The sequence below is a fragment of the Borostomias antarcticus genome (genome assembly GCF_949987555.1).
Source record: "Borostomias antarcticus genome assembly, chromosome: 14".
Classification (NCBI taxonomy): domain Eukaryota; kingdom Metazoa; phylum Chordata; class Actinopteri; order Stomiiformes; family Stomiidae; genus Borostomias; species Borostomias antarcticus.
Genome location: NC_140247.1, coordinates 15,128,408 through 15,154,832, shown reverse-complemented (window position 1 = coordinate 15,154,832; position 26,425 = coordinate 15,128,408). Strand labels below are relative to the sequence as shown.

The 26,425-nt window shown below is 48.9% G+C and overlaps 3 protein-coding genes across 3 annotated transcripts in view; 2 read left to right on the top strand and 1 right to left on the bottom strand.

Annotated features, from left to right (window-relative positions):
• The window catches only part of copz2 (COPI coat complex subunit zeta 2), a 10,391-nt gene extending 3,246 nt beyond the window's left edge, over positions 1–7,145 (bottom strand). Inside the window, exons 1-7 of the mRNA XM_084449266.1 lie at positions 7,088–7,145; positions 5,235–5,303; positions 4,970–5,054; positions 3,736–3,827; positions 2,549–2,604; positions 975–1,052; positions 424–475 (exon numbers count right to left, since the gene is read on the bottom strand). Of these exons, the coding sequence (XP_084305392.1) occupies positions 424–475; positions 975–1,052; positions 2,549–2,604; positions 3,736–3,827; positions 4,970–5,054; positions 5,235–5,303; positions 7,088–7,105 (450 nt within the window). The 5' untranslated portion in view covers positions 7,106–7,145. The remainder of the gene's footprint in view (positions 1–423; positions 476–974; positions 1,053–2,548; positions 2,605–3,735; positions 3,828–4,969; positions 5,055–5,234; positions 5,304–7,087) is intronic.
• Positions 7,146–8,376: 1,231 nt separating this feature from the next.
• On the top strand, positions 8,377–10,285 carry praf2 (PRA1 domain family, member 2; the record flags this gene model as incomplete). The annotated part of the gene is made up of 3 exons (XM_084448679.1): positions 8,377–8,555; positions 9,153–9,370; positions 10,146–10,285. The coding sequence occupies 3 exons, from the start codon at positions 8,377–8,379 to the stop codon at positions 10,283–10,285; spliced, it is 537 nt and encodes a 178-aa protein (XP_084304805.1).
• Positions 10,286–12,984: 2,699 nt separating this feature from the next.
• nfe2l1a (nfe2 like bZIP transcription factor 1a) lies at positions 12,985–22,909 on the top strand (the record flags this gene model as incomplete). The annotated part of the gene is made up of 9 exons (XM_084448512.1): positions 12,985–13,254; positions 13,378–13,623; positions 15,301–15,469; positions 15,606–15,639; positions 15,793–15,884; positions 17,769–17,872; positions 20,640–20,729; positions 21,199–21,354; positions 21,467–22,909. 9 exons carry the CDS (start codon positions 12,985–12,987, stop codon positions 22,907–22,909), a joined length of 2,604 nt encoding a protein of 867 aa, XP_084304638.1.
• Positions 22,910–26,425: the final 3,516 nt, after the last annotated feature.

Below are 26,425 nucleotides of genomic sequence, written 5' to 3'. Positions count from 1 at the left end.
TCTCACTCTCACTCTCTCTCTCTCTCTCTCTCCCGCTGCTCCTCACCCACTCTCCCCCCTGCTGTGAGGCGCTGGCTATAGGAGCTGGCTTTTCTCCACCTGTCCGTCAATGTTACCAGTGATGTAGTCAAACAGGACGAAGCCATAAGCTTGCTCTGAGACGAGCTGATAGGTGGAGAAGACATGAGGGGGCGGGGCCAGGGTGGAGCGAAGAGAGAGAGAGAGAGAGAGAGGTAGGGGGTGGGGGAGAAAGACATACCTGTAAGAGTTGGGAGAGGAATATGAAGAAGGATGTTGGGTGTGTGGAGGTTTGGGGGAGGAGTCTAAGTGGTGAATTATGGTTCTTGTTTGATGTCTACATCTCTCTGTTCCGTTTTGTTCGAGGTGTATTTTAGAGCAGAGGCAGAAGTGTTCATGTCCTACCCTGTAGTTGACCTTCTGGAGCACCTGTTGGGGGTCGCTCTCCAGTATCACCCTGGAAACGGAACGGCAGGAAGATCGGTCACTCAGAGAACCGCAGAACACAAGTAGAACGCCGGCTAAAGTCACCTGGAGTAGACCAATCTTCTACAGCAGTAATGGGGCCATTGGATAATACATCGGGTGTAATTGGCTACCAAATCCCAAAATATTATTATAACTTTTTTTTTTTATTTATTAAAAAAGAACCTCCCAATTCCAGGAGTGAACAGGCTTCTACTAGTAAGAACCTCCCAGTTCTAATGACCCAGGAGTGAACGGGTTCTACTAGTAAGAACCTCCCAGTTCTAATGACCCAGGAGTGAACAGGTTCTACTAGTAAGAACCTCCCAGTTCTAATGACCCAGGAGTGAACGGGTTCTACTAGTAAGAACCTCCCAGTTCTAATGACCCAGGAGTGAACGGGTTCTACTAGTAAGAACCTCCCAGTTCTAATGACCCAGGAGTGAACGGGTTCTCCCTCCCCTACTGCAGCTCCAGCTCTGCTGTCTTACCCTCCATCTACGATCTCGTCCACCACCAGGAAGACCCCATCCAGGTTGTCCAGCAGAAACCTCTTCTCCACGTTTTTCCTGGGAACGACAACAAACACGCTTTGCTACACAGAGCCAAGATCACCAAGATCACCGGTTTCTGAATCCCCACGCCGTTTTTACTTTGGCTGACATTTTAAAGCATGTCATTCTGGCTCCATAAAGAGAGATTCACTTTTTGTGGTACCGTTTAACTACGGGGTGGAAGTTTGGGGGAACTACAGAAGGAGCCATGGGGGAGGAGAGAGAGAGAGGGGGGGGTGAATTTTATCAAAGCTCCATTCACTCTCTCTCCCTGCAATGCTACTGCATTGGTTTCCATGGTAACGGCTCCGGTCCCTGTCAAGCTGTTGTTCTACTCCCCGGTGAGTGACGACTCCGGCGGGGTCTGTCACACTCGCACATCCCATAATAACCCAGATCCACCCGTAACACTCATCCACCGGTGCATCCTCATGTATACGGCTATTCTAGGTCTGCTTCCAGCTCAACTACAGATCTACATCCTCCAAAAAGGCACGTGAAGTTGTCTTTGGTCACAGCAGGACTCATTCCTACTAGCTGTCCTGGGAGTCCGTACTGAGCTGGGTAAGAAAGGGTGTTCAGATATGGCTGCTCTCTGCCTGGAACCAGCTGCAAAACAGCCCGAGCCTTTGAGAGCTTCTCTCCTGGATGCCTTTACATTTTATTTTTATTTTTTGATTTGATTGTGATATTGTAGCTGCTACAAGAGAGATGCTGCCAAACAACATGTTGTTGTATTTCTTGTACGATGACAATAAAGCTTCTAAAATGCTTTTAAACGATTACATGGAATCAAACTCATCTGGCTACAGATGGTTTGAATGAGGATGAATGATTCTGTAAATTGTCCTTTGTTTTCTATTGTTTTAATCGTTCTACCAGGACCCTTCCTCTTAAGAGCCTATTTATATTTTGCCACTCTTGCACTTTGGTTTTAACACTAGATTATGCTCTTAATCACTTGTTTAGAAATGAGATGCACTTATGAGTTGTGAGTAGTAGTTACTGTACATTACCTATGTTAAATGCAATTACCGTAAGTCGCTTTGGATAAATGTAATTGCTTGTTTTATGTTTGAAACCTTTTAACTGTGCTGCTGCCTGTCTTGGCCAAGGCTCTCTTGTAAAAGATATTTTTAATCTCAATGAGACCCCTTTTCCTAGTTAAATAAAGGTTCAATAAAAGATAAAAAGATCCCAGAAATTACTAACAGGTCCTGAACACAGATGGAGAAACACTTAAAGCCAAGAACATCGTACCCAACTCTGAAATCAACCTATTTCTGTTTATTGACCCATTATTCACATGTTGTTGCAGATGTACTTCATTAACTAATCTGAACTGATCTGTACATTATGTACAATAGACTGGCTGCTCCTCCCTGACCTGATGCCATGGAGGTTATAAAAACGAGAGCTCAGATCTGGTGCTCGTATACATTAATAGGCCTGTAATATTATACTGGTGCTTTTCATTGTTCGGAGTTTGATGAAGCACGTGGAAAACCTACCTCAGGATTTGACTCAGGCTTTCAAACAGGCAGTTGAGCACAGCCATCAGCATGAGCTGTGAGAGGAGAGAGAGAGGGAGAGAGAGAGAGCAATGCAGATAGCAGCTGTTCAGCACAGACAGACAAGCCAGGGGCGACACAGGAGAAATGCATTGTGGGTAGTCTGAAGTGCCACCAGAGTGTCCTTGTGAACCTTCTCATTTAACCAGGCCAGGTCCAGCCTGGCATATGTGCGTGGCTGGCTTGTTTCTGTTCAGGACTGGTAGGGCGGAAGCTAGTCATGCCACTGAAATAGCTGTGAATTGAAATGACATGAAATAATGTCTGATAAAATAAGATAGGTCTTGTCGCCTGGACACATCAGTTCCAATGCTTCCAATGCTTATCCAGCACAATATGAGCGAGATAGCCAGTTAGCTCATGAGCTCACAACAACTAGCAGCAGCTTCCATAACATTAATGGTAGCGGTCAGTGGCTAAAGCTGATGTAACGTTAGCTATTTTGCTGCAATTAGTTCAACTTCTGTTTCTGGACAAAAATCATTACCTGCTGTATGCACTTCCCTTTAGGTGGTGAAGTGGATAGACAGTCATCTCTGAGAATGTCCCGCGTGGGAGTCCAATGCTCTGACCACTATGCTACTTGTGGAATTTAGGTAAGGGATAAAAAGGTTGGAGTGAAAGGATGAACATGTGGAGGTTTGGGGTATAGCCCCATAAAGTCATCCCCATCGGGTCTTGAACCCCGGTCTCCCGGGTGGGAGTCCAATGCTCTGACCACTACTCTACTTATGCAGTGGAGATCGGCTGGTTGATTTTGGTGTCCTTCTTGATTTTGGTGTGCTGGGACTACTGTCTCTTGTGGTTCCAACAAAGAAATGCAGGCCAACATTGTCGGGAGGGAGGGAGGGAGGGAGTGATAACCCAACAAACGCTATACTAGGTGTGCTGGCTTCCAGCCACGCACAAAGAAAGAAACTGAAACAGAGTGCTACGTAGAACCATTGTTCTACAGCAGAAGAACCCTCTGGGGAAAAAGGCACAGAATTTCTAGGTGCTGTCTGGAACCCAGAATGGGTCTGATCTGAAAGGCGTTCTACCTGGAACCTTTTTACAGATGGTTCTTCTGCTGTTAAGAATGGTTCTACAGGGCATATAGTGCTGTTTTTCTGAGAGTACCTTCTCACCTCGTTCTCTTGAGCACTGCCCGCCACGTAGAAGAACAGATCTATACTGCTCTTATACACAATGGTCATGCCCTCCAAGAACACAATCTCATCTGGAGAGAGAGAGAGAGAGGGAGAGAGAGAGAGAGAGAGAGAGAGAGAGAGGGAAAGAGAGACAGAAGGAGAGAGAGAGAGAGAGAGAGAGAGAGAGAGAGGGAAAGAGAGACAGAGAGAGAGAGAGAGAGAGAGAGAGAGAGAGGAGGACATAAGATAGGAGGACATAAGATATAGAGATAAATAAAACGACAGGGTCATATTTCTATGGATGGACATTATCAACACACACATAAAGCAAAGGTTCTGGAGACATCCACCAACATCTTTATAAGGAAATGAGGCCGAGGCCTGATTGGAGGAGGTAGAGTGTAGCCTAGCGAGGGTGGAGAGAGGATGAGGGCTGATTGGAGGAGGTAGAGTGTAGCCTAGCGAGGGTGGACAGAGGATGAGGCCTGATTGGAGGAGGTAGAGTGTAGCCTAGCGAGGGTGGACAGAGGATGAGGCCTGATTGGAGGAGGTAGAGTGTATCCTAGCGAGGGTGGAGAGAGGATGAGGGCTGATTGGAGGAGGTAGCCTAGCGTGGGAGGCGAGAGGATGAGAGGGAGAGGATGAGGGAGAGATCACTCTCCAGGGGAGCCAGGTGATCCCGAGGTGTCGGATGACTGAATGTCATTGGCACAAAAGACGGTACGAGAGCTGTCCGTCGCAGAACAGGTTCCCTCCCCTTTTGTTCCCCCGTAACCCGAACTCACAGGAACCCAAAGGAACCAATGCCGTTTCTCCTTACTCTAACAATCAGCCAATGGGAGGTTGAGCCCCGGGGTAGCACCGCGGCTAGTGCTGCGGTTTGGTTTCTATGGCGGAGGACATATAAGAGGTGTGTGAACAAACGTTTGTGACCCAGAATAACTCACACCCCATGTTTTCCCAGGGAAATGAAGACGGTGAGTGCAGTACCCTCAGGTTAAAACACAACTAGGCTGGTGCACAACTAGGCTCTGGTTTATCATGTCGTTCAAACGGACATCATAAATCTTCATACATACATCCAGCATATCTAACTGTACCGTGAGTGAATTAATTGAGACAAGACACTTCTTTCTTTAGCATCAGATACTTGACTTTGGTATGTTTTTTTGTTTTTATTACCTCATAAAATAGGACTGAACATCGTTCACATTTGGAGGGTGAAACTTACTGTCGGCTTTGTGTGTCTTGTTGAAAACGTTCCTCTCGAAGTTCTTCTGCTCCTTCATGGAGGGATACAGCTCTTTGTCGTAGTACTAAAACATACAAACAGCAAAAAAAAAAGGTGGGTTGACAAGGTTGCTTAATTGGAACCTGAAATAACTACCAACAAACATATAATTACTCCCAAACGGGTGTGAAGCTTTATACAGATGTATGCTTTCTATTTCACTGTTCAGATAGTGGAGTTGGTGGTAGGTTTTTAACCCCCAGACCTTTGATAAGAGCCTGTTTCCATCGTTGTCCAGGATGAAGACAGCTTTCACCGTGTACAGTGAGGGTTCCTGAAAGACAAACGCGCACTGTAATAATACTATGACCAACACGACCTGGCAAAACAAGATGAGACCTGTTTAAACTGTCCTCCATTCTCAGATGGTTGCACAATACTGTAATGAAGCTTGAAATCCCTAAAACAACAGTATCAGTGGAGATGACGTGGTGAGTGACGTCGATATTCTCCATCCAAGAGATCCTGGATGCTCCTCCTCCATGTCGGTGTGTCCAGGTAGGACCGGACCAAAGTTCTGTTATGCACTGACTACCACAGACTCAGAGCCTAAGTGTATCACAGAACTTGGGCCCGAGAACAAAATCCGGGGACTGGCCCACCGGTCTTGAGTCGAAGGTAGGTTGTCGGGAGATCCGATCAGCCTTCGAAAGATAGCAGGGAGCTACAGGCTTTACACAGATGCATGTTTAGAAAAGCACGGCCTTACCCAGTGAGCAGGAGACATTTTAGAGAGCACCCCGATTCAATAATTAACCTGCTACATCCAACTCCCATTTGTCTGAGACCAAGGAAGCTTGCCATCTGCAGGCTTATCTCAGGGCCTTAGAAGTAGGCTACTGGCTATTTGCAATTCAATGAGGATATCAGATAACTGAACAGGCAACATTATTTTGAGCAGGGTTTGGGACATCATCATGTGCAGCCCTTGCTATCAGCCAACAGGGATGCCTTACACACATACACACACACACACACACACACACACACACACACACACACACACACACACACACACACACACACACACACACACAGGTTTTAGTGTGAAAAAGGTTCTAGCATCCACCCCTAGGAGAACAGAGCAGCCACAGGCCTCCTGCCAGAGCGCAGATCCCCAACCCCGCCTACTTAAGAAAACGCTGCCAATTTTCACAGAGCAACGCAACAGCCTTTGAGCAAATTAATCTCATCTCCTACGATCCATATATCTTAATCTGGGTCAAAATGGTCAGCTCTTATCAGCTTCGTGTGAGAAAGGTGTGCGAGTGTTCGCTCAGCCAAGCAGGCCGATTTCTCATCAAAGTTAATGCACAGTTTAAAGTTTACGCGTGGATACTTAATCTTTCATTCATATTAGTATGGTGCATTTCCGCAGTCATAAAGTCGTAGACTAATAGCGGCATCCTGGTCGTGACCACCTGTGGAATCTAGTTTTTAGAGTGAGTAAAATGGTGCGCAACGCACCCCGAGTGAAACCAAGTGGAGGACGTGGCACCGAAAATGTTCAGCAGACGCACTGTGCAGTTTTCACAATGTAGGCTACATGGCACGGTTAGATAGTACTAACTCATAAGCCCTTCTAACGGACGTAAACTCCTGTAATAGTTCAATAGTTTGAAAGATAAAGTCATGTTATTAACTCGGATTAAATCATACTCATTCGGTATAAGTTTTCAACCACAGACTCTCAGGAGAGGCAAACGAGAAGTTATTTGCGGCACAGCAGCATATGTCATTGAATAAAACTGCAACACATGTTGATTCTCGCGATGTAGGCTCGCGCAGAACACTCGGATAAGACAGTGACGCTCGTGCAGTTAGACTAGAATAGAGTCATTCATTATCTACGCTGAAATCCTTCTAAAAATTGCCATATCGATTATATCGAGATAGCTGCTTCGGTTACAGCATGACATCAAGCCTACAACATATAGGCTACCACACAGAGAATCGACACAGCCTTTTCCGAGGATTACACGTATAATTTTTGTATTTGAAAGCTGTTGGTTGTTTGTAAATGTGTCTATCTGAGCTTTAACTCAGCTGAGCGCTTACCAGAGACGTGGAATCCATGGCTCTCTGGTGTTGACGTGGACAGCTCTGAGCTGTCAATCCGGTCGGCTGCAGCAGCGCGTCTACGACAGAGAGGCGCAGCAGCGATAATCATGCATGGACTTTCAAAATAAGAGTCTACCGGAGGCTGCATGCATTTTCTAAACAGCAGGGATCACAGGCAGCATGTAATCTCTCACTCAAGCATATAATTTAACACAACCACCATCTCCTCTTTGCTAGTAAGGGTCTGGAGTTAATTTTGTGATCTGGAAAAAGTGAAATGCCTGGCAACTCTGTTCATCGAAACAGAACTTCACACAATATAAGACTAATCCTGATATGATGACAGGACTTCTTGCTGCTGTCTGTTCCCAAAGTCAGAACAGAAAAGGGGAAAATGGTTATTCGGCTCCTTCTGCCTGGAACATGCTACAAAATGATCTCAAACTTGAGGAGCAGGTCTCAATCGATGTTTTTAAATCCACTATGAAGGTTTTAGAGGTTGATTTAACAGTATGTTCATGTTTTTAACTAGCGTATTGCCATATAGCCAAATCACCAAGTCACATGTGTAAATTGTATTACTGTTGCATCTCTGTGTTTTCTGTTGTATTTTTCGTCTGTAACTATGTGTTTGGATTGCACTGCTGCCCGTCTTGGCCAGGTCTCTCTTGAAAAAGAGATTTTTAATCTCAATGGGACCTTTCCTGGTTAAATAAAGGCTAAATAAAAATAAATAAAAAATCCTGGTACTAATTTGCACAGAGTAATCTAATATAACACTCTTGCATAGCAAACACCACCAATTGGCTGTTTACAGAATTGTTTGAAAAATAATTACCATGGTCATAATCCATTAAACCTATATGAATATGACAAAATATTCTTCAGTCAGATTGATGTGGTGTTTAGGGATTATTGCAAGTGCAAGTGTTGCATGAACTAAACTGGATATATTAAGATACGATGCTCAAGGAAACTAAAGCCAATAGGATTGCGGGTCTATGTGGACTGAGCAGATAAGGAAACTAAAGCCAATAGGATTGCGGGTCTATGAGGACTGAGCTGACAAAATGGGATAGGGGCAAAAAATACACAACATTTAGGGCTATATTTTAGCACATTGTTTAGGGATTCTTTTGGACTCTGTAGCCTAGGCTACTGTACATGCTGTCTGTACAAACGCGCAGCAATGTGCAGCCCAGTGCGCGCGCATGGTCCTGAATGCCCCTAAATCGAATGCCCCTCCCGTTGAATGCTGGGAAATGTAGGCTGTTGTGGTATCGAAAATGGTAGACGTGCAATCTCCACCCCTCCGAACCTTGGATGATTTTGTTTTGGGCTCGGCTCGGTTCGCCGTGCCAGACATCCGCAACTTAGAGCGATGGAACAATAGAATAATCAACAACTTGCTCTACTACCAGTCCAACTATTTCGCTTCTGCCTTGGCGTTCTTGGTCATTGTAGGGTAAGTTTCCTGACGTGATTCTGAGATTTCTTTCCTCATTACATATAGCTGCGTCTTTAGCATAGACTCAAGACTTTTGCTGTCGAAAATAGGATTATTGGCAAACCGAGGCCTAACCTAAGGATCCTGTGATTGTCATTAGCCAGCGGTGTATGAGGGTACGGAGGTACGCAGAAAGATACCCACTTCTTTATGATGGACACACTTATAGTCTATGCACACTATAACCACCACTAATGTAAAAACGGTAACATTTCTGCAATTTAACCATACACACTCCTTTGGTTACCACTACAGTACAACCTTAATTGTCTAGCCCGCGTCAGACACATCTGGCTACAATACAACTTTATATGAACGTGACCTTGCATGTTTTTGAACAGACCCCTGAACTCGGGTGATAGGTCATAGGCCCACTAGAACAGAGTAGGGGACATGTCCTCATATTTCTCTCGTGTGTTTTATGAATGGTGTTTAATCACAGAGCCCCTGCACCTCAAAGTCCAATTCGACTACATCATTAACCAGGGTTGCTCATCATCCCTCATCATCTGTTTTTAACGGCGCCCTCTGACCCCCCCGCTCCGCTCCTGACAGGTACCTCCAGCCGTTCCAGCTGTTCCTCGGCGGCGCGGTGGTGACCGCGTTCTTCCTTGGCTTCGTCTGGGCGGCGGAGAACCGCGCACCCGTCCGGAGGTTCCGCCGCAACCACCCGACCCTGGCGTTGCTCGCCATCCTGGGCGCCAGCTACCTCCTCCTGTCCGCGCTGGGGGGCGTGGCCGTCTTCCTGTTCGGCATCGCCTTCCCCATCTTGAGTGAGCGTTCCTATTGGTCTAGGATGACCTCTTAGCTTTTGCCTCTTGTCATCTGATCTCTGTTTTTCTCGGTTAGAAGTAATATTGTACCGTCTCTTTGCCTTTTTACCCCTTCATACCTCCTCCCTGTGGTATCTGATAACATATACAGATTAGTACTACACTAACCAGAATGCATACAGAAAGGTCATAGGTACAATAAAGTTGGACAAAGTGGTTCAATTAATAGATGTTTTATTCAGTTAAATATAAGCAGAATATGGTGTGTAAAACATCGCCCCCCTCTCTCTCCCCCTCTCTCTCCCTCCCTCTCTCTTCCTCCCCCTCTCTCTCCCTCCCTCTCTCCCCCTCTCTCTCCCTCCCTCTCCCCCTCTCTCTCTTCCTCTCTCTCCCTCCCCCTCTCTCTCCCTCCCTCCCTCCATCTCTCTCTCCCTCCCCTCCCTCTCTCTCTCTTCTTCCCTCCCTCTCTCTTTCCCTCCCTCCCTCCCCCTCTCTCTCTTCTTCCCTCCCTCTCTCTCTCCCTTCCTTCCTCCCTCCGTCTGTCTCTCTCCCTTCCTCCATCACTCTCTCCCTCCCTCCCTCTCGCCCTCCCCCTCCCTCTCTCTCTCTCTCTCCCTCCATCTCCCCCTCTCTCCCTTCCTCCATCACTCTCTCCCTCTCTCTCTATCTCCCTCCCTCTCTCTCTCTCCCTCCCTCCCTCCCTCCCTCCCTCTCTCTCTCCCTCCCTCCCTCCCTCCCTCCCTCCCTCCCTCCCCCCCCCCCTCCCTCTCCTCAGTGATCCTGGTCCACGCCTCAGTGAGGCTGCGGAGCCTGAAGAACAAGCTGGAGAACAAGCTGGAGAGCATCGGTCTGAAGAGGACGCCCATGGGCATGCTGCTGGAGGCCCTGGGGCAGGAGCAGGAGGCCGGCTCCTAGGTCAGAGGTCATAGGTCACCACTGTAGGTCGTAGGTGGTGGGGTGGGAGGGCGAAGGAAGTGACTTTGTGCTCGGTGTGCCCGTCTCCGCAATTCTCTATCCCTCTCTCTCTGACGTCTCATTCCTCTACCACTCATTTCAGAATCAATGGTAGGTTTTTTACTTTGCCTACGTATTTCCTTATAAGTTCTTGAGGAGAACCGCCCGTTTGGCAGGGTGGTGGAACCGTGGGAACCACCATCCGGTTCCCAGACCGACCCCTACGTCCGACGGCTCCGGCAGCGTTGAACCGACGTAAATGAAGTTATCTAACAGCATTAGGTGCTGGTGGAGCTTGTTATGGCCATTTGGGAGCGAGGGAGGAAGTGAGGAGGGGTATAAAAACAGAGTTATGATATTTAAGGGTCACAAGTGAGCCATATCTACCGACGGTAAACTTGGCGGTGTGTAGGTAACATATTTCGCCAGATACACTAATCCGTTGAAGATTGTTTTCACTACCCACAATGCATTAGTCTCACCGCTCCAGCTCATCCGTCCGACTGTCCCACACCCCCACTGTCCACCCAGACACGCACACGGACGCGGGACAAGCGCTACGATAAGACGTCCTGCCGTAGGACTAACGTACTGTAACTCAAGTGTTAAAGATGTTTTAACATGGTTAACTGAAGTGTGTGTACCAAACTGAAGGTTGGGATAATCCTTTTATAATTTAGGATCCTACTGTGTTTTTGTGTTTCCCTCCCACATTTTTTTCACTTTTACAATGTTGTTGTCATCTTTTTTTGTGCCTTTTCAACAGTGTAGAGTTTGATTGCGTTCCATGTTGATGTATTTTGCAGTAGCGTTGTGGTGTGTAGAGCAGGGGTTGTGGATATCTTGTAAGTTTGCACAAGTTAGACTGTTACATAGAGGATATGGAGCGCAACTAGGTGGGCTTGAAAATCGATGGGACCCTCGTGTGCCTGCTTGTGTGTCATTCCAAGAGTGTTTATGAAGATTATTTATGCCTCTGTCAAGCCATTCATGCGGTGCCAAGAACGCTGAAGTCTGCCTGTCATATTTAACTGTCATGTTATTCATGGTGATTGCTTTCAACATTGCCTTCTATGTACTGATATTGTGTTGTTTTTTTTTTCTTCAAATGCTGATGAATGACATGTATTAAAACTTTTATTAAAATGCTCTAGGCCTACAACTGTCGTGTCAATAACATGAATTATAATCAAATAATCCAAATAACGGTTTTTAATGATTATCGAGTGCATTAATGATATCCTGTTATAATGTGAGGGGAACGTTCTCATTCAGTCGTCTTTTGCAGGAGAGGTGAGGGAACTACACGACAGATGGCAGCAATGGTTCAGGCCTGTCCCCGTCCCCACCCCGTGTACGCGCGCGTGTGCGTGCGTGCGTGCGTAAGGGAGTGCGTGAGAGCCATGTGTTGGTGAGAGTGCATGATGAGAGAGGCATGTGTTGTGTAGGCGTCTGAGCTGGATGTTTTGGAGCGAAGTTACGGTATGGAAAAGGAAACCGGTGTCGCGTCACGGGGAGGAGACCACGCGCCACCGGGGACGGACGGTTTATAAACGCTCGCCGGCTGATTCCGAGCAGAGAAGTGAAACACTCGAGTCTCACAGGATTAAGAGGATTATTTACACTTTATGCGTCTGTTATTGACCATCTCTCTTCTCAATAGCCGGGTAAGATCAATGAAGAGGCACCTCACTCCTGTTTCACACTGAATAATTTTGATCGATGGCTTTGGCAATTTGACTGTTAGAAATAGCCTACATATTTTAATAGTTTATTTGATTTCAATAAATATACTGTTATCTCTTGGAGACTTTGGGAAATGAAATGATGTTGTGAAGTCGGGTTCGAAATAATTAGGCTATTAACATGTGGAAACGCACAATTCATACACAGCTATAGCCTCCTATAACACGTTGGGCATGAGCGAATCATAGCCAGTTCAACTGACAAATTGCCTAACCCAAGTGTCATGGAAGACTGTTGGCATGCGCAAGACAAACAGCTCAGTATCTTACCCGCCCTAGCCTATCCAGTTCGTTGGCGCTTGATGGACGGTTATTATTGTGACCCACTGGCGGAAGAAACGGTACTTCCCGGGAGGCATAGCTATTTCAGCACAACGGAGGGCCTGTCAGCCGAGCCAGAGCCACAGTCATTACCAAACCAAACAAGTTCTAGAAGGAAGCTGAAGTTTCTGGTTTCTGATGATAAGGATATAAGGACTCTCGCCTGATAACCTCATGTCTAAAGTTAGAGCCTACAAGAATGTTTCACACCTCAACTGGCGCTAGTCCAACGCCTCATATGCTACTAATTTCCGTTACTTTACAGTTGATCAGCTCTTTCTTGATTGTTATATATTTTTTATCCATAGGAGGCCACGAGGAGCGAAGTGAATAGGACTGGACATTTTTTAATTTTTCTTCTTTATTTTTATCTGTGAAAATATTTAGAAAGACAATTTATTTTGATTTAGCCTGATCGTATCCCCATTTTTCACCTCCCAGGGCTGAAGCCACAGACAAACAACTAGGCTTGATAATCAAAACATTTGAGACTTTTACACTTGGTATTTTGCCAGCAGCTCCCTCCCCCTGGTTTCTGTAGAGTAAACCGTGCCGGGAGACATTTCTCTGGAGGCCGCACCCATCTGCGAAGACATGCTGTACCTGAAGAAGTATTTCACAGAGGGCCTGATCCAGGTGGCCATCCTCCTCAGCCTGTGCGGCGTGAGGGTGGACGTGGGCCCCTACCTCCCGGCGTGGCAGGAGAGGATCCTGGGGCCCTCTTCGGCCCTCACCCAGACCCAGTTCCACAACCTCCGCAACCGTCTGGACGGGTACGACCTGCACCCCAAGAGCGTGGACCTGGACGGGTTCTTCACCGCCAGGAGGCTCCTGGGATGGGTCCGCTCCCTGGACCGCCTCCAGGTTGAACGTTTAAACACTTACCGGACTCTCTCTCTGTCTGTCTCTCACCCTTTGGCCCTTTGGAGTATGTGAGTTCCTCCCAGGGTGCAGTGTGTGACCTCTGACCCATTCCCGTCCCACCAGGTTCCCGGCGCGGAGCTGGAGGCGTGGCTGGTCCACAGGGAGAACAGCGATGTGCTGACTGGACTCCCCGGGCTGGAGGACCCAACCGGGGACCCGGCGGAACCTGCCCTCAGGCCCGGCGCCGTGGCAGGGGTGGGCCCGGGACCAGAGGCCGGCTACGGCGCCTTCCGGGAGAACGGCCCAGATGAGCCGGCGCCTCCCGCGGCGGAGGAGGATGGCGGCGGCGATGGTGATGTCACTAAAGAGGTAAACCGCTGGGCGATGCAAGCAGACGCAACGCTGGCTGAGTCAGACAGGCGTGTGTGTGTGTGTGTGTGTGTTTGTGTGTGTGGTAGCGCTTAGTCACGCTGTCGGGTACAGTAGCACATGACAGGTCCTTTCATGTATTACAAATGTTGAATTGACATCTATTAAAATGTTGAAAAGCTTGAGCTAATTATAGCCTGTTGCTAATATAACATTAGGGCCCAGAAAAACAGCATTACTGAGGGTGAGAAGACTCATACACCCATGACAACTCCCTTTAAATACACACACACACACACACACACACACACACACACACACACACACACAACAAACAGGGGACTCCCCGTCTCCTGGTTCGAGGAAGTGAACGCTCCTATCTTTACAGTGACTTAGTTAAGCATTACTGAGCTAGGCGGTCTACAGGGCCAGATAGAATATTTATAGTTAACTATTTATAAGTCAACGGTTCCGTGATTGAGTAATCTTAACCCCATATCATATTTCCTCATGATTTTCCAGTTGACACAGTAGACGCTCTCATACAGAACAGCCTTTAATTATGATTCTCATATGGTGTAACAAATGTGGGATTTAATTTCATGGATGAGAGTCCCCGCACAAGGTTTAGTGTGCTGTCGATTCTATGAGCTCTTCTCAGCTTTGAAAACACATCTGTTCCACTGCATTAGTGATCCATTCCCTTTTATTTGGGTCACAAGGTCTCTTTATGTTAATTGTGTTTACCTATCACTTGACAACCGGGACATTTCTGAAATCTATACGCCCAATACCTATCATGCTTCCTAGATCGGCCGGCTAGATAAACTGTGCTCAATCTAAAGTCCATGGATACAGTTCCAGAGACAGTGACAGTCTGTGCTAGCAGGTGCCGACTGTTGTCGAGGCCTGTGCCTTGGCAGCCGGCGGCCTGTTGGGCAACGCTGCCTGTGTGTCTGCCCGGCCTGCGGGCGTTCGAATAACACTAGCGGTGGAGCTGTGTAGCCCGGCTAGTCTAGGCTAGGGGAGAGTTACACTAGCGGTAGAGCTATGTAGCTAGGCTAGGCTAGGGGAGAGTTACTTGTGGTGGAGCTATGTGGCCAGGCTAAGCTAGGCTAGGCTAAGGGAGAGTTACATGAGCGGTGGAGCTATGTAGCTAGGCTAGGCTATGAGTTACATGAGCGGTGGAGCTACGTAGCTAGGCTAGGCTAGGGGAGAGTTACATGCCGGTAGCCTCAGCTGGACTTTCCCACATTACTTAACCACCGAGAGCTGCTTGTTGATACAGACTGACTGGACAGGAGGAGTGCGTGTGTGGTGGTAGTGGGTGGGGGGGGTTTCGAGGGAGGGGGCTGCGGCATGTGACTGGGAATGTGTCCTACTGTTGGGGGGTGGGGGGTGGATAGGGGGTGGTTGTGGTGGGTGTTTTTGGAGCAGTGGACGGCAGCAGGGCATTCTGGCCCGGCCTGACCCAGCATGCCCTGAACGCCGAATTCTCCAGACCCACCCTGCAGTCTGCATGGGTCAGAAGAGACTGCTGCTGGTTGTTTGTGAGTCATAAAAGACGTCACCGCCACCATCGCCCACCCCTCTACCTCATTCCCTGGCTGGAAGCCAATCAGGTCTAGGAACAGTACATGCCCAGGGTCGGATTACACTCCTTCAATCTGTCTGCAGTTTATAGGGGAAGATCTTGTCCCGAGATCTTGGAAGTTCACCCTGCTGCTAGGTGTGGGTCGGTCCAAACCCCCGGTGCTGTCGGGACACAGCCTGGCCATGACCCTGGTGTGTTCAAGTTCTCCCTGCGTGCCCGTGTTGGACGTGGGGCTATTTCTGGCTCACGCAGGTGGTGTTTGTCAGCCTGGAGTGATTAAGTTTAAAACCTCACAAGCCTCATATTTTCCTTCACCTCACCGACATCCCTGGTTGACACGCTCCCTTGTTGACCCAAACATCTCTGTGTTGTTTTTGAAGTGCTCTAGTTTCTCTGCCCTCTCACATGGCTGAGGAGTCTGGGTAACGGATCGTCGGTGCTCTCTCCCTCTTGCCCTCCTCTGTCCGAGGTGTCGCTCTCACTTTGTTCACAGTTCAAATGGACCAACCCGTTGAGCTGATGCTTTCATACCCCCCAACCCTTTTAGGACTCCCCCCCCCCCCCCCCTCCCCCAGCTGGTGTGGCGACGGCCCTGGTAACCCTCTCCGCGGCCGTGCGAACGACCTTGACCCCGACCGGCTCCACAGAGCAGCAGCCACGGCCGCAGGCACAGCTGCTCATTTGTATTTATGAACCAGCTTTTTTTTTCTGGGCACGTCGAAGCTAGCGGCTGTTGTCAGCTTCTGGGGTGAGTGGGGCGGGGGGGGGCTGGGGGTGTCAGAGGGTTTTGCAGTAGAATTGCTTGGCCCTGTCTGGCTGTCTGGGTCTGGGGCAAGTCAACACCTTTTGGAGATAGGGTGTCACTTTGCTGGGACTTGGCTGGACTTGTTTTAAACCCACCAGGGTTCTGCGAGGTACGAAATGTTGCGTGAACACACGGGTCAGCTGACTGGACCAGAGTCCTTCCGGGGCGCTAACGTGACCTCACTTGTAAACTACTTATAGTCGCATTGTAGCTGTTATCCGTCTGCGGCGCTCCATGATGAAGGCAGAGTGTCGGGGTCGATTTAGGGTCGCAAAAATTCCTGGGATATTCACAAACCATCCATGGGAATAAACAGGAATTCATGAGAATAACAGGAAATTTATGAGGATTAACGGGAATAAACGGGAAATTTAAGGGAATTAACAGGAATACGTTCCACTTTCCAGTTTATTTCTGTTAACGGCCATTAAATCACATCAATTCCTGTTGGGAAGTTTGTGAATATTCCCAGAATTTTGCAACCCTAGTGTCCATGTTGTCCCCGTGCTGCTCATCCCCATGTGTTTTGGAGAGGACACTTTGGAGGACACTGAGGAACACCGAGTAACACTGAGGAACTCTGGCCTTGTAACCGGGGGGACGTGGCTGTTTTGTAACCCGAGAGGACTTCATCCTGGCGCACATTCATACATTCACTTTCGCAATGCCTGTTTACTGGACTCTCACAGATCTGTCCAGCACTCTTTCAGACATTAACATGGGCACACACACACACATACACACGCACACACACACACACCCCCCTTACCAACCACATGGCCCTGGTCTCTCCCTCTCTGAGATCTGTTTGGATCAGTTGAGGGTTTCGTCCACAGTGTTATGTTATCTTGGATGAGCTCAGATTTCAGTTTTCCCGGAAAATTACCCCAAAAAAAAGCTAAAACTCATAATCCGTCCTACACCGTAGTAGTGAATACCAGGTGTCACGTCCTCAACAGATGTACAGTATCAAAACTGGACACGCAGTCCAGAACTCCACGATGGGAGCGTACTGTATGAGTATATAGCGTGTTGGGACTCTGTATATTTGTGTATTCTGTGTATCATCTATATACAGAGTCCTGACATGCTGAATACCAATACGTTCCCATTCCCAAGTTCTGATACTGCGCAGGCATGATGTGACGTTTGGATATTTCCGGACACAGACCTACTTTTCACGATGCATATGGTGAGCAGGCCTGTGCTCCCTGCTGGTGACCTGGTATGGGGTACAGCGGGGTTGGCGGGTTCCTCTAAGCCCCGACGGGGACGTGCAAAGACCCGGTCTATTTTCAGGAACACCCTCTGTGTGTAGAGAATGTTTATTAACGTATATGCTGGTATGGAAACAGTAAAGACCGTGGGGGGTGATGGATTGGGGGGGGGGGGGGCGATCCTTTTCCAACTCTGTAGACTGGCTCCGCCCTCCAACGATACGTCTAAAACTCCACACTAAATATACCATGGAGGATACAGTAGGCTTACTGGGGAGGGTGGTGCAGAAGGTCAAAGGTTAAGCGAGCTAACACGGTCTTGTAGTGCCATTCGGACCAGGATTTGAACCCGGCTCGTCTCGCTAACGTTGAGAACCCGTTGTTTGTCGACAGAATGAGGACTGGATGGACACGCTGTGGCCGGTGCCTTCGAACCACGACCCGCACCAGGCGTTTGGGTACGGACGCAACCCCGGGACCCAGCCCACCCCTCCCCTCTTCCTCCTGGGTGAGGATGGAGAGGAGGAAGAGGAGGAGGAGGACGAGGAGCTGGCTAGAGTCAACTGGAGAGAGGGAGGGCGTACGACCTACGACCGTATGAACAGAGAGCTGGTCCAGGAACTGTCCGAGCAGGTGAGACTACTGCCGGCCTTACACCTACCGACACCCCCCCCCCCCCCACCTCCCGATTTCAAAGTCTCAGACAAAATTCCAAAGTGGGAATAAAATCTCAAGAGTCTTGCTGGAGTTGCTGCGCACTCCCATGAACACAGTCGTTAGGTGTAAGGTGGTCTTAAAACTCGATTCTGGACAGTCCTTGTCACGTCTTGGCCTTACGACAATATCAAACATGTTTGGTATTCTCACCAGTCTTTAGTCTTGTCTTATGCAAATTGCGTGGTTCAATGACATGGCCATAATCAACAACCAATAGGCGATTTGCAGATTCCTAGTCTGTGACTTAAAACTCTTTTAAAAGTCTTTAGATGTGAGAGGGTGTCAGATGAGTCTTTTTAAGATCTTTTAAAAGTTTTATCAAAGTCTTCTAGTGTATGGACAGCATAAGGCTCTGTGTCTTATGAACGGATGTCTTACTGCTGACACCTCTCTCTCTCAGCAAAGCTCCACAGTGTTAAACACGGGACGACAGCTCACAACATCATGGCGCTAATGACCCCAGAACGCGGCCACGGGGAAGCAACATTATGTGGTCGTACTGAGCCGGCGATGACACACTTCCAAAAATGCTCGTTACGCTTGTTATGGCAACACGGGCTTTCAGGGTGGAATCGGATCCGCCTTCACCAAAACACGGCCCAGCTGCCAGCCGAGCAGGACGGGGCAGCACGCCCTCCCAGATCTGCCCTGGTTACGCATCAAGTGCACCCGCGCGCGTGCGTGCGTGTTTGTTGGAGAGTGAGGGATCAGTGTGTGAGGGTCAGCGTGTTTCCTAACTCCTGGTCAGAACACCCTTTTTTATCTTTAATTCTTTATTTAATCTTTATTTTGGCAGCAGGCCCTTTGAGACCATGATCTCATTTGCAATGGTGCCCTGGTTACAACGCAAAACAAAACAAAAACATCATATCAATACATTATTATGAAGACATCACACATATACACATAAAAATGGATAAACCTGAAAAAGTAGAATTTAAAGTTAATAAATTGAAATAACTGAGGAAACTGATAAAACGGATAAAAACATTGTTTAAAAGTAAGCACAAACCTCCACCGCAATTTAATTTATATATTTTTTTAAACTGCCCACAGAGAAAAAGGTCTCTAATTTGAATGTCTCCCAAATCTCATTCCAAGCTCTGGGGCCACAGTACCCAGCTTGGTTCTGACCCGAGGGACGTCAGGAGCTAGCCGATTCTGGGGTCTTGTTTGGCGATGACTAGAACGAATTGTTATAAGAGTCAAAGAGGTTAATCTTTTGTAAGACTGCTTACACCTAAAGCACTTTCACACCGCCCCGTCATACTTTCCCCCGAATTACCGACATTTGGGGGTAGAACGAGTTCACACCTAAGGGCCCTGGGTCTATGGGCGAACTTTCGACCCCCTAAAAAGACCCCGCTCACGAGGTAGTACTGTTGCCGGGGGAAAAGTACTTTGTGGGCGGGATGGCAACGCTGAACATCTCTGATTGGCTGAGTAGGGAGCCTACTGGCAACGCTGAACATTTCTGATTGGCTGAGTAGGGAGCCTACTGGCAACGCTGAACATTTCTGATTGGCTGAGTAGGCAGCCTACTGGCAACGCTGAACATTTCTGATTGGCTGAGAAGGGAGCAGTAGGGAGCCTACTGGTCAAGTTTTATTTCAACAGCGCTATGTTTAAATTCACCGCGCAAAAAAGCTTCTGTGTTTAGCGATCACGTTGATTTTCCAAATAGATTTTCTAAAACGGAATAAATCCCATACATGAACATGAAACTGCTTTCCTAGATCATGTTGTAACTAAGACATCTGATGAATCCCTCCCCCACATTTACAGAAGTCCGTGAATGAGTTATTTTCCCTCTCTCTTCCAACTGGCTTTATACAGCAGCTATGAAGCAGGCGAGTCCCTTGTCTGCTCTGCGCTGGGAGGCGGGGCTTCTACCCGGCTGTCTGAACGTGATCCACATGCGCAATTCTAGGGAATAGGGAGTTCTAGGGGATTTTCACCCGGGAGTAAAAGTACAGGGGGTTTTCTGGTGGGAAAGCGCCTCTAGTCCTTGAACGATTTGTTTCAGACAGAGTCTCTGGAACATTCTAGATTCTAGGAAGCCTTGCCCCAAGGCTTGCCCATTTCTCTCTGCTGACCTACAACTGCATCACATGGCGTCTAGAGCCCTGTCTCAATGCACGGCCTCTCCAAAACAACTATTAGCTGATAGCAAAGCAGTTCAAAAGTGATCTCCATAGCTTTGTCTACTGTTTAGTCTAACTTAGGCTCTGAAGAATGTGCTCTCTGCGATGTGGGGCAAGCGTCTCTCTGAAAGAGAACATTTTCACTTGCCTCTAGCAAGAGATAGTGAAAAGAAAAGAAATGTTTGATGCGGCCAAGCTTCAAGCTTGACGAAGCCAAGCTTGTCCAACTGTTCCCTGTCAAAGCCTCCTGCTATAGCTTGTCGACAAAGCCAAAGCTTTCTCTCGCTACCATCTGCACTATTAAGTAGTCAGAGCATTTCAGAGGAAATTAAAGTAGACATGTATCTGTGTGTGTGTGTGTGTGTGTGTGTGATCTAATATGATTAGTATGTTCCTGCCTACCTGCTGTCCACACAAACCACATTTCTGCTATCGGACAATATTAGCTAATCGAATCTTAGTCTTATTGACTCGTATTGCGTCCGCGCTCCTCCAGACAGTGATACACGACGTCCTTGTCCTTGTTTGTGTCTCTGCAGTTCGCCGGTCTGGAGGCCCAGAGCTCAATGTCCCTGCAGGAGTGTCTTCGTCTCCTGGAGGACTCCTTCCCATTTGGACAGGAACAACAGGTATGGGACCTTCTCTGTTCTCCTCTCTTTTCTCCTCTCTTCTTCTCTCCACTCCTCTCCTCCTTTCTTTTCTCCTCTCCTCTTCTCTCTTCACTGCTTTTCTCTCCTCCTCTCTTCTCTCCTCCTCTCTTCTCTCCTCCTCTCCACTTCACTGCTCTTCTCTCCTTTCTTTTTCTCTCCACTCTCCTCCTCTCTTATCCTCTCATCTCCTCTTCACTGCTCTTCTCTCCTCTTCTCTCCTCTTCACTGCTCTTCTCTCCTCCTTTCTTCTCCTCTTCTCTCCTTTCCTCTTCTCTCCACTCTCCTCCTCTCTTATCCTCTCATCTCTTCTCTCCTCTTCACTGCTCTTCTCTCCTCTCTTCTCTCCACTTCACTGCTCTTCTCTCCTCCTCTCCTCTTCTTCTTTTCAGATTGTATTTCAGTCTAGTCCAGTCTGTTTTTTGCTGACCCTGGTGCCGTTTGTTTCCAGCTGTCTGAGGCTGAGGACCTGGATCTCAGAGAGGCTGGGCTGGAGGAGCCCTCCCCCGGCAGACGGCCTCTCCTCTCCCCCCTGCTGGCCCATGACGACCCCTCCCTGGACCTGGAGCAGCAGTGGCAGGACCTGCTGGCCATCATGGAGCCCGAGGTGCGCGCCGCTGTCTTTTCTCGTCCGCGTGCTCGTTTCTGTGCGCCGGGTGATAATTCTACCATTCAACCATTCCGTAGAGAACTCACTCGTTTTGTTTTCTTTTCTAAAGGACATGGACATGAGTTCGACGCCCACCCCTTTCCCAAGCGGTGGCGCCGATAACGCCATGGGTTCTGGACCCATCCAGGGTTCCGGTTCCGTAGAGCGCCGCCCTAACCCGGTCCACCGGGACGTGAACCTTCGCCAGGCCTCCCCGCCCCCCAGGGACCCCCTACAGCTCCTGACGGGCGCCGCGGCAGGGAGCAGCGGCCCACCGGAGCCCCCGAGCCGCCCCCAGCCGGGCCTGTTCGCCCCGCCCCCCAGCGCCACGCACAACCTTAATGCCAGCTTCCACCACCCGCCCGCTCTGGCGCCAAACGGCACGGCGGCCGGCCACCCCGTGACCTCCGGCCTCTTCCCGGAGGAGGAGGAGGAGGAGGAGGAGCAGAGCCTGCCCAGCTCGCTGGGCTCCCTGCTGGAGGACGCCGCCGCCACCGGCCTCCTGGACGAGATCAGCCTGCTGGACCTGGCTCTGGAGGAGGAGGACGCCAGCCAGCTCCTGGCCTCACGCCTGGACGAGGAGGAGGAGGAGCTGGGAGACTCCGACTCCGGCCTCTCCCTCGACTTCAGCCACGGCCCCGCCTCCCCCAGCGGCTCTGAGGCGTCCTACTCCTCCTCCTCGTCCTCGCGCTCCTCGGCCTCCAGCGAGGCCAGCCTGTTCTCCGACCGAGGGGCCGGGGGGTACGACTCGGACATGGAGGCTGTGGAGGAGGAGGAGGAGGAGGGGGCGGTGGGAGGGTACTCCACGGACATGGGTAAGATCTGCGCTACGAGCTACCAGGACTTCGACCGCTACCGCCGCCTCCCACGACTGGAGCACGTGGGCCACGACCACACCTACAACCAGCCTGGCCCCGCCTCCGCCGCCGCCCCGGGAAAGGCCCCGAAGACCCCCAGGTCGCGGCGCCTCAACGCCAAACCCTACGGGCGCGGCGGCGACGTCGCCTCCGACAAGGCGTGGGGGCGCGACGAGCGCCAGGCGCGCGCCATGAAGATCCCCTTCTCCAACGAGCGCATCGTCAACCTGCCGGTGGACGAGTTCAACACGCTGCTGGCCAAACACCGCCTCAGCGAGGCGCAGCTCGCCCTGGTCCGCGACATCCGTCGGCGAGGCAAGAACAAAATGGCCGCCCAGAACTGCCGCCGGCGCAAACTGGACGTCCTGGTGGACCTGGAGGAGGGCGTGGCCGGGCTGCGGCGGCGCCGGGCGCGGCTGCTGAAGGAGAAGGCCGAGGTCTTGCGCTCCGTCCAGGAGATGAAGCGCCGCGTCGGTGGCCTCTACCAGGAAGTGTTCTCCCGCCTCCGCGACCAGGGGGGGAGGCCGCTGACCGCCGCCGACTACGCACTCCAGTTCGCCGACGACGGCCGCATCCTGGTGACCCCGCGGCGCCAGGGGTCGGACGGCGAGCCAGGTCATGGACCCGGCGAGAAGCAGAGGGACAGGAAGAAGTGAGGCGATGGCGAGGGCGGAGGTCGATCAGCGTTATCGATTAACCGTAGGAGTCATGTGATCAAGAGGGTGATAGTTCTAGAAAAGCTCCCCGTGAGAGGAAACCGGAGAGAAGAGATGGTGGTGACGATGATGATGATGATGATGCCAAACCCCACTCTAACCTGTAGCGGTTAATCGGTCCATCCTCCACCACTTTGGACTTTCTTCCAAACAGTGGAAGCACAACTCTGACCTTACAAAAGACTTTTCTTCGCTAGAAAAAGAGGAAGCCGGCGTCCCGGGGCGAGATGACCGCAGTCGGTCTGTGGAACCACACAGGAAGTGGTTAGGTAACAAAGAGGAAAGGGTTGATGACAGCTGTTCGCCACCGCGACCCCGAGAAGGCCTCACACCCTGGGCGAAGCAGTGCCGGTACACTGTAGCTCCGCCTCCCCTCAGTGTCGCAACAGTCGGTTCGAAAGGTCCGGACCGGGCTGTCATGCCATGCCCTGACCTATAGGGGCGCTGTACATAATCTGTTGTCTAACCCGGCACAGCATGGCTTGGTGTGAACAACTTTAATAGATACTGTTCTCAATGCAGAGAGATCAAGTTACTGACGTATCCCGTTGGGAATAGGGCTACAAAAGAAACCTCAGGCTGGCTTTCCTAAGGCTGGCTTTAATATACAAATGAAATGATTCAGTTCAACTTAGATACAGTTATATGAATGATACAGTTTAACTTGAAAGTTATGTTAAGTTATACAGTTCAACCTTAAAAGTTATATTAACTTATGATATAGTTCAACTTCTAAAAAGATGTCCCCAAGCCCACGCTCAACCCTCCCCCTCTAGACACTTGTGTGGATCTCAAACTGCGGTGTAGTTGTAAGCAGTATGGCGACAGTGTCGGCCTCTGGCGCAACAGCTGCCTACACCCATCCAGGCACGGTGGGGGTTTACAGAAGTGCCTAGCTAGTCAGCTGCAGTCGGTAGTGTGAGTCCCGTGTTGGGCGCAGCTAAGCAGTGTTGTCATGTACCAGATACATATGACAATTATGTGAGAGAAAGTAATGTGGAAACTAGGGGGTTGATGTGAACTCAGGGCTACTGTTCACTACCACACTACTACGGTCTAGATGAGCAGATCTTCCTAGGCGAACGATCGCCAGACCTCTCAGGGAAGAACACAAATTATGGGTTATTATCTATTATAGCTGTTTTTTTGTTTGTTTGTTTTTTTAAATCCAAATGCCACACCTCAAGTATTTATATCTACAATGTTAGACGACAGTGCTATTATCTCCTAGCCTAGAGTCTACTGTACGTGCTCATGCTCATGACCTGGCGCGTCAGCATGGTTATAGCCAGAATGTGACCAGTGAACTTGAACTTAAAAGTGATCTAAAGTGAATTCCGAGATTTGTTTTTAAATCCATTATACATGTTACAGAAATTGCTGAAAATATGTGGAGTCAGTGAACTAGCACTGAATTGTAGAGCTAGATCGGTCAACTGTTTTTCAACATTTCTAATGTCCTGATTTTTAAAACGGGGCTGGATGATGTCATAAGGCCCGACTTATTTTGGCCAGCGTGCATTGTGATGCGTACAGTGATGCGTTGAAGCTCCATTAGGACAGTGAACTGGTCTAAACAGCAAAATAAGCTGTTTCTGAACTAGATCTTCTACTAGTACTGAATGTTTCGTTTCACCCAGATTAGTGGATGCTTAATGAGACTAAACTTTGATACCATAAATGCATTTTTACTATCTGCAACCAGGTTTACAGGCACTTTAAAGCCTTACATTAGAGTGCAGTATGATATCCTTGTGGTGTTAAGTTTGTTTCTTGTTCTGTGAGGTGCTCATTCATGTTGGACAAATAAAACACTTGTTTTCAACCTGTTGAACTTATTTAACAAGATATCCCACCAACATACACATGAAAGATGATGAAATATTCTAACTCATCTTTGAAGCAAGGTTGTTTAAAAGTTTAGTAGATCAATAAATATAATTGGGGAGTGAGTCAGTTTTCCCTAAGAAAAGTGGTCAGAACTCAATTCCTAACTCCCTTAAGACTAAAAACAAAATTAATAAAAATCAAAATGAATTTGGAACGCAATTTAAAAACAATAACTTTATTGTCCAAAAAACAAACAAATAAAAGTGACCTCTGTAATTGTTGACATGGACACGATCAGACATGCAACCCAACAGATTAGTTCTCTACAAAGACACAAAGAGGTCAAAGGTTACAGGTTACACTAAACTAGCATAGATGGAATATAGAAATCTAAAGATCTGGTATACAAGTTGAGGAGGCGTCTGTGATCACTTCTGTGAACGGCTTACCGACAGCACGTTGGTTGAACAGCTACTCATAGAAGCGACAACGCAACTGAATAAACATTCACTATTAATAATACATGGTTCACTATTTAAAGTGGCACAGTCACACTTGTTCCAGTTTCTATTATTTGGATAAAATGTTAACATTCCGTGTTAAAATTGACCGTCATTGTAGCAGTTTCCTATCTATGGGAAATGCCGCATTAATCGCGAATAAAACCGTGCGAATTTGCCGAGGTATTTCACATATAGAGTAAACGGCTACGCCGATGGCGATTTTAACAAGGGCTACTGTTGTGTAGCCAATCCCCATGGTAGTTACGATCCGTTTATTAAATCCCATATTATCGTATCTATACATTTCTTAGTGGATGTGAAACGCCGGTATCTCTGGGAGAGTGAGGGGCGTTGGGTTTTGCCTCTATGAGCCCGCGCGTGTGTACCCCTTTAAGAGACTCAAGTGGTCTGTGTTATTTCACCTGGCGTCAGGTTAAACGGCGCGTCTGGAGAGAGAGAGAGAGGAGGGGTCGGCAACAGGTGGAGTCACATGTCGAATGGTGCAGACCGAGGCAGCGAGCATCGTGGTTTTAAACCCGTCAACGAGCTGCTAAGAAGAATGGACCTGGCCGTGACGACAGGGGGACACTGGGGAGGGGGGGGGGGGGTCAAGCAGCCTGGACCGAACACAGCCCAAGCCTGGTACTAGGCTGAGAGTAGCCGGGGTAAACCACCCCCACCACCTGCCCCCTCACACAGAATTTAATTTAATCCAAATCACACCAACTGAAACAAGCGTGACGGTGCCCCTTTAATAACAGCCTACATGATTACACATATCAGGAAAATGTTCGGATAAAAAAAACAAAAAAACAAAACATACAGCATAAACAAACCTATAGGCCTCATCTTCATAGCCCCCTCCCTCCCCCCCTTCCCCCTCCCCCCCACCCGACAATAAACCTACATCCAATGTATTTACAGTTTGTCAAGAGTTGTTTGTTGAAAGTGAAATTATTTAATACCAAGCCTCCTCTCCTCAGGGAGGTCTGACAATGGTGAACAAGTACATGAAACGAGAAGGGTCTGCATCAATGCACCACCAGATGTCTATTTAACGACCGCCCCCCCCCCTCCCCGCCCCCCCCCCCCACCACCCCATCCCGCCACCCGACCTTCACCC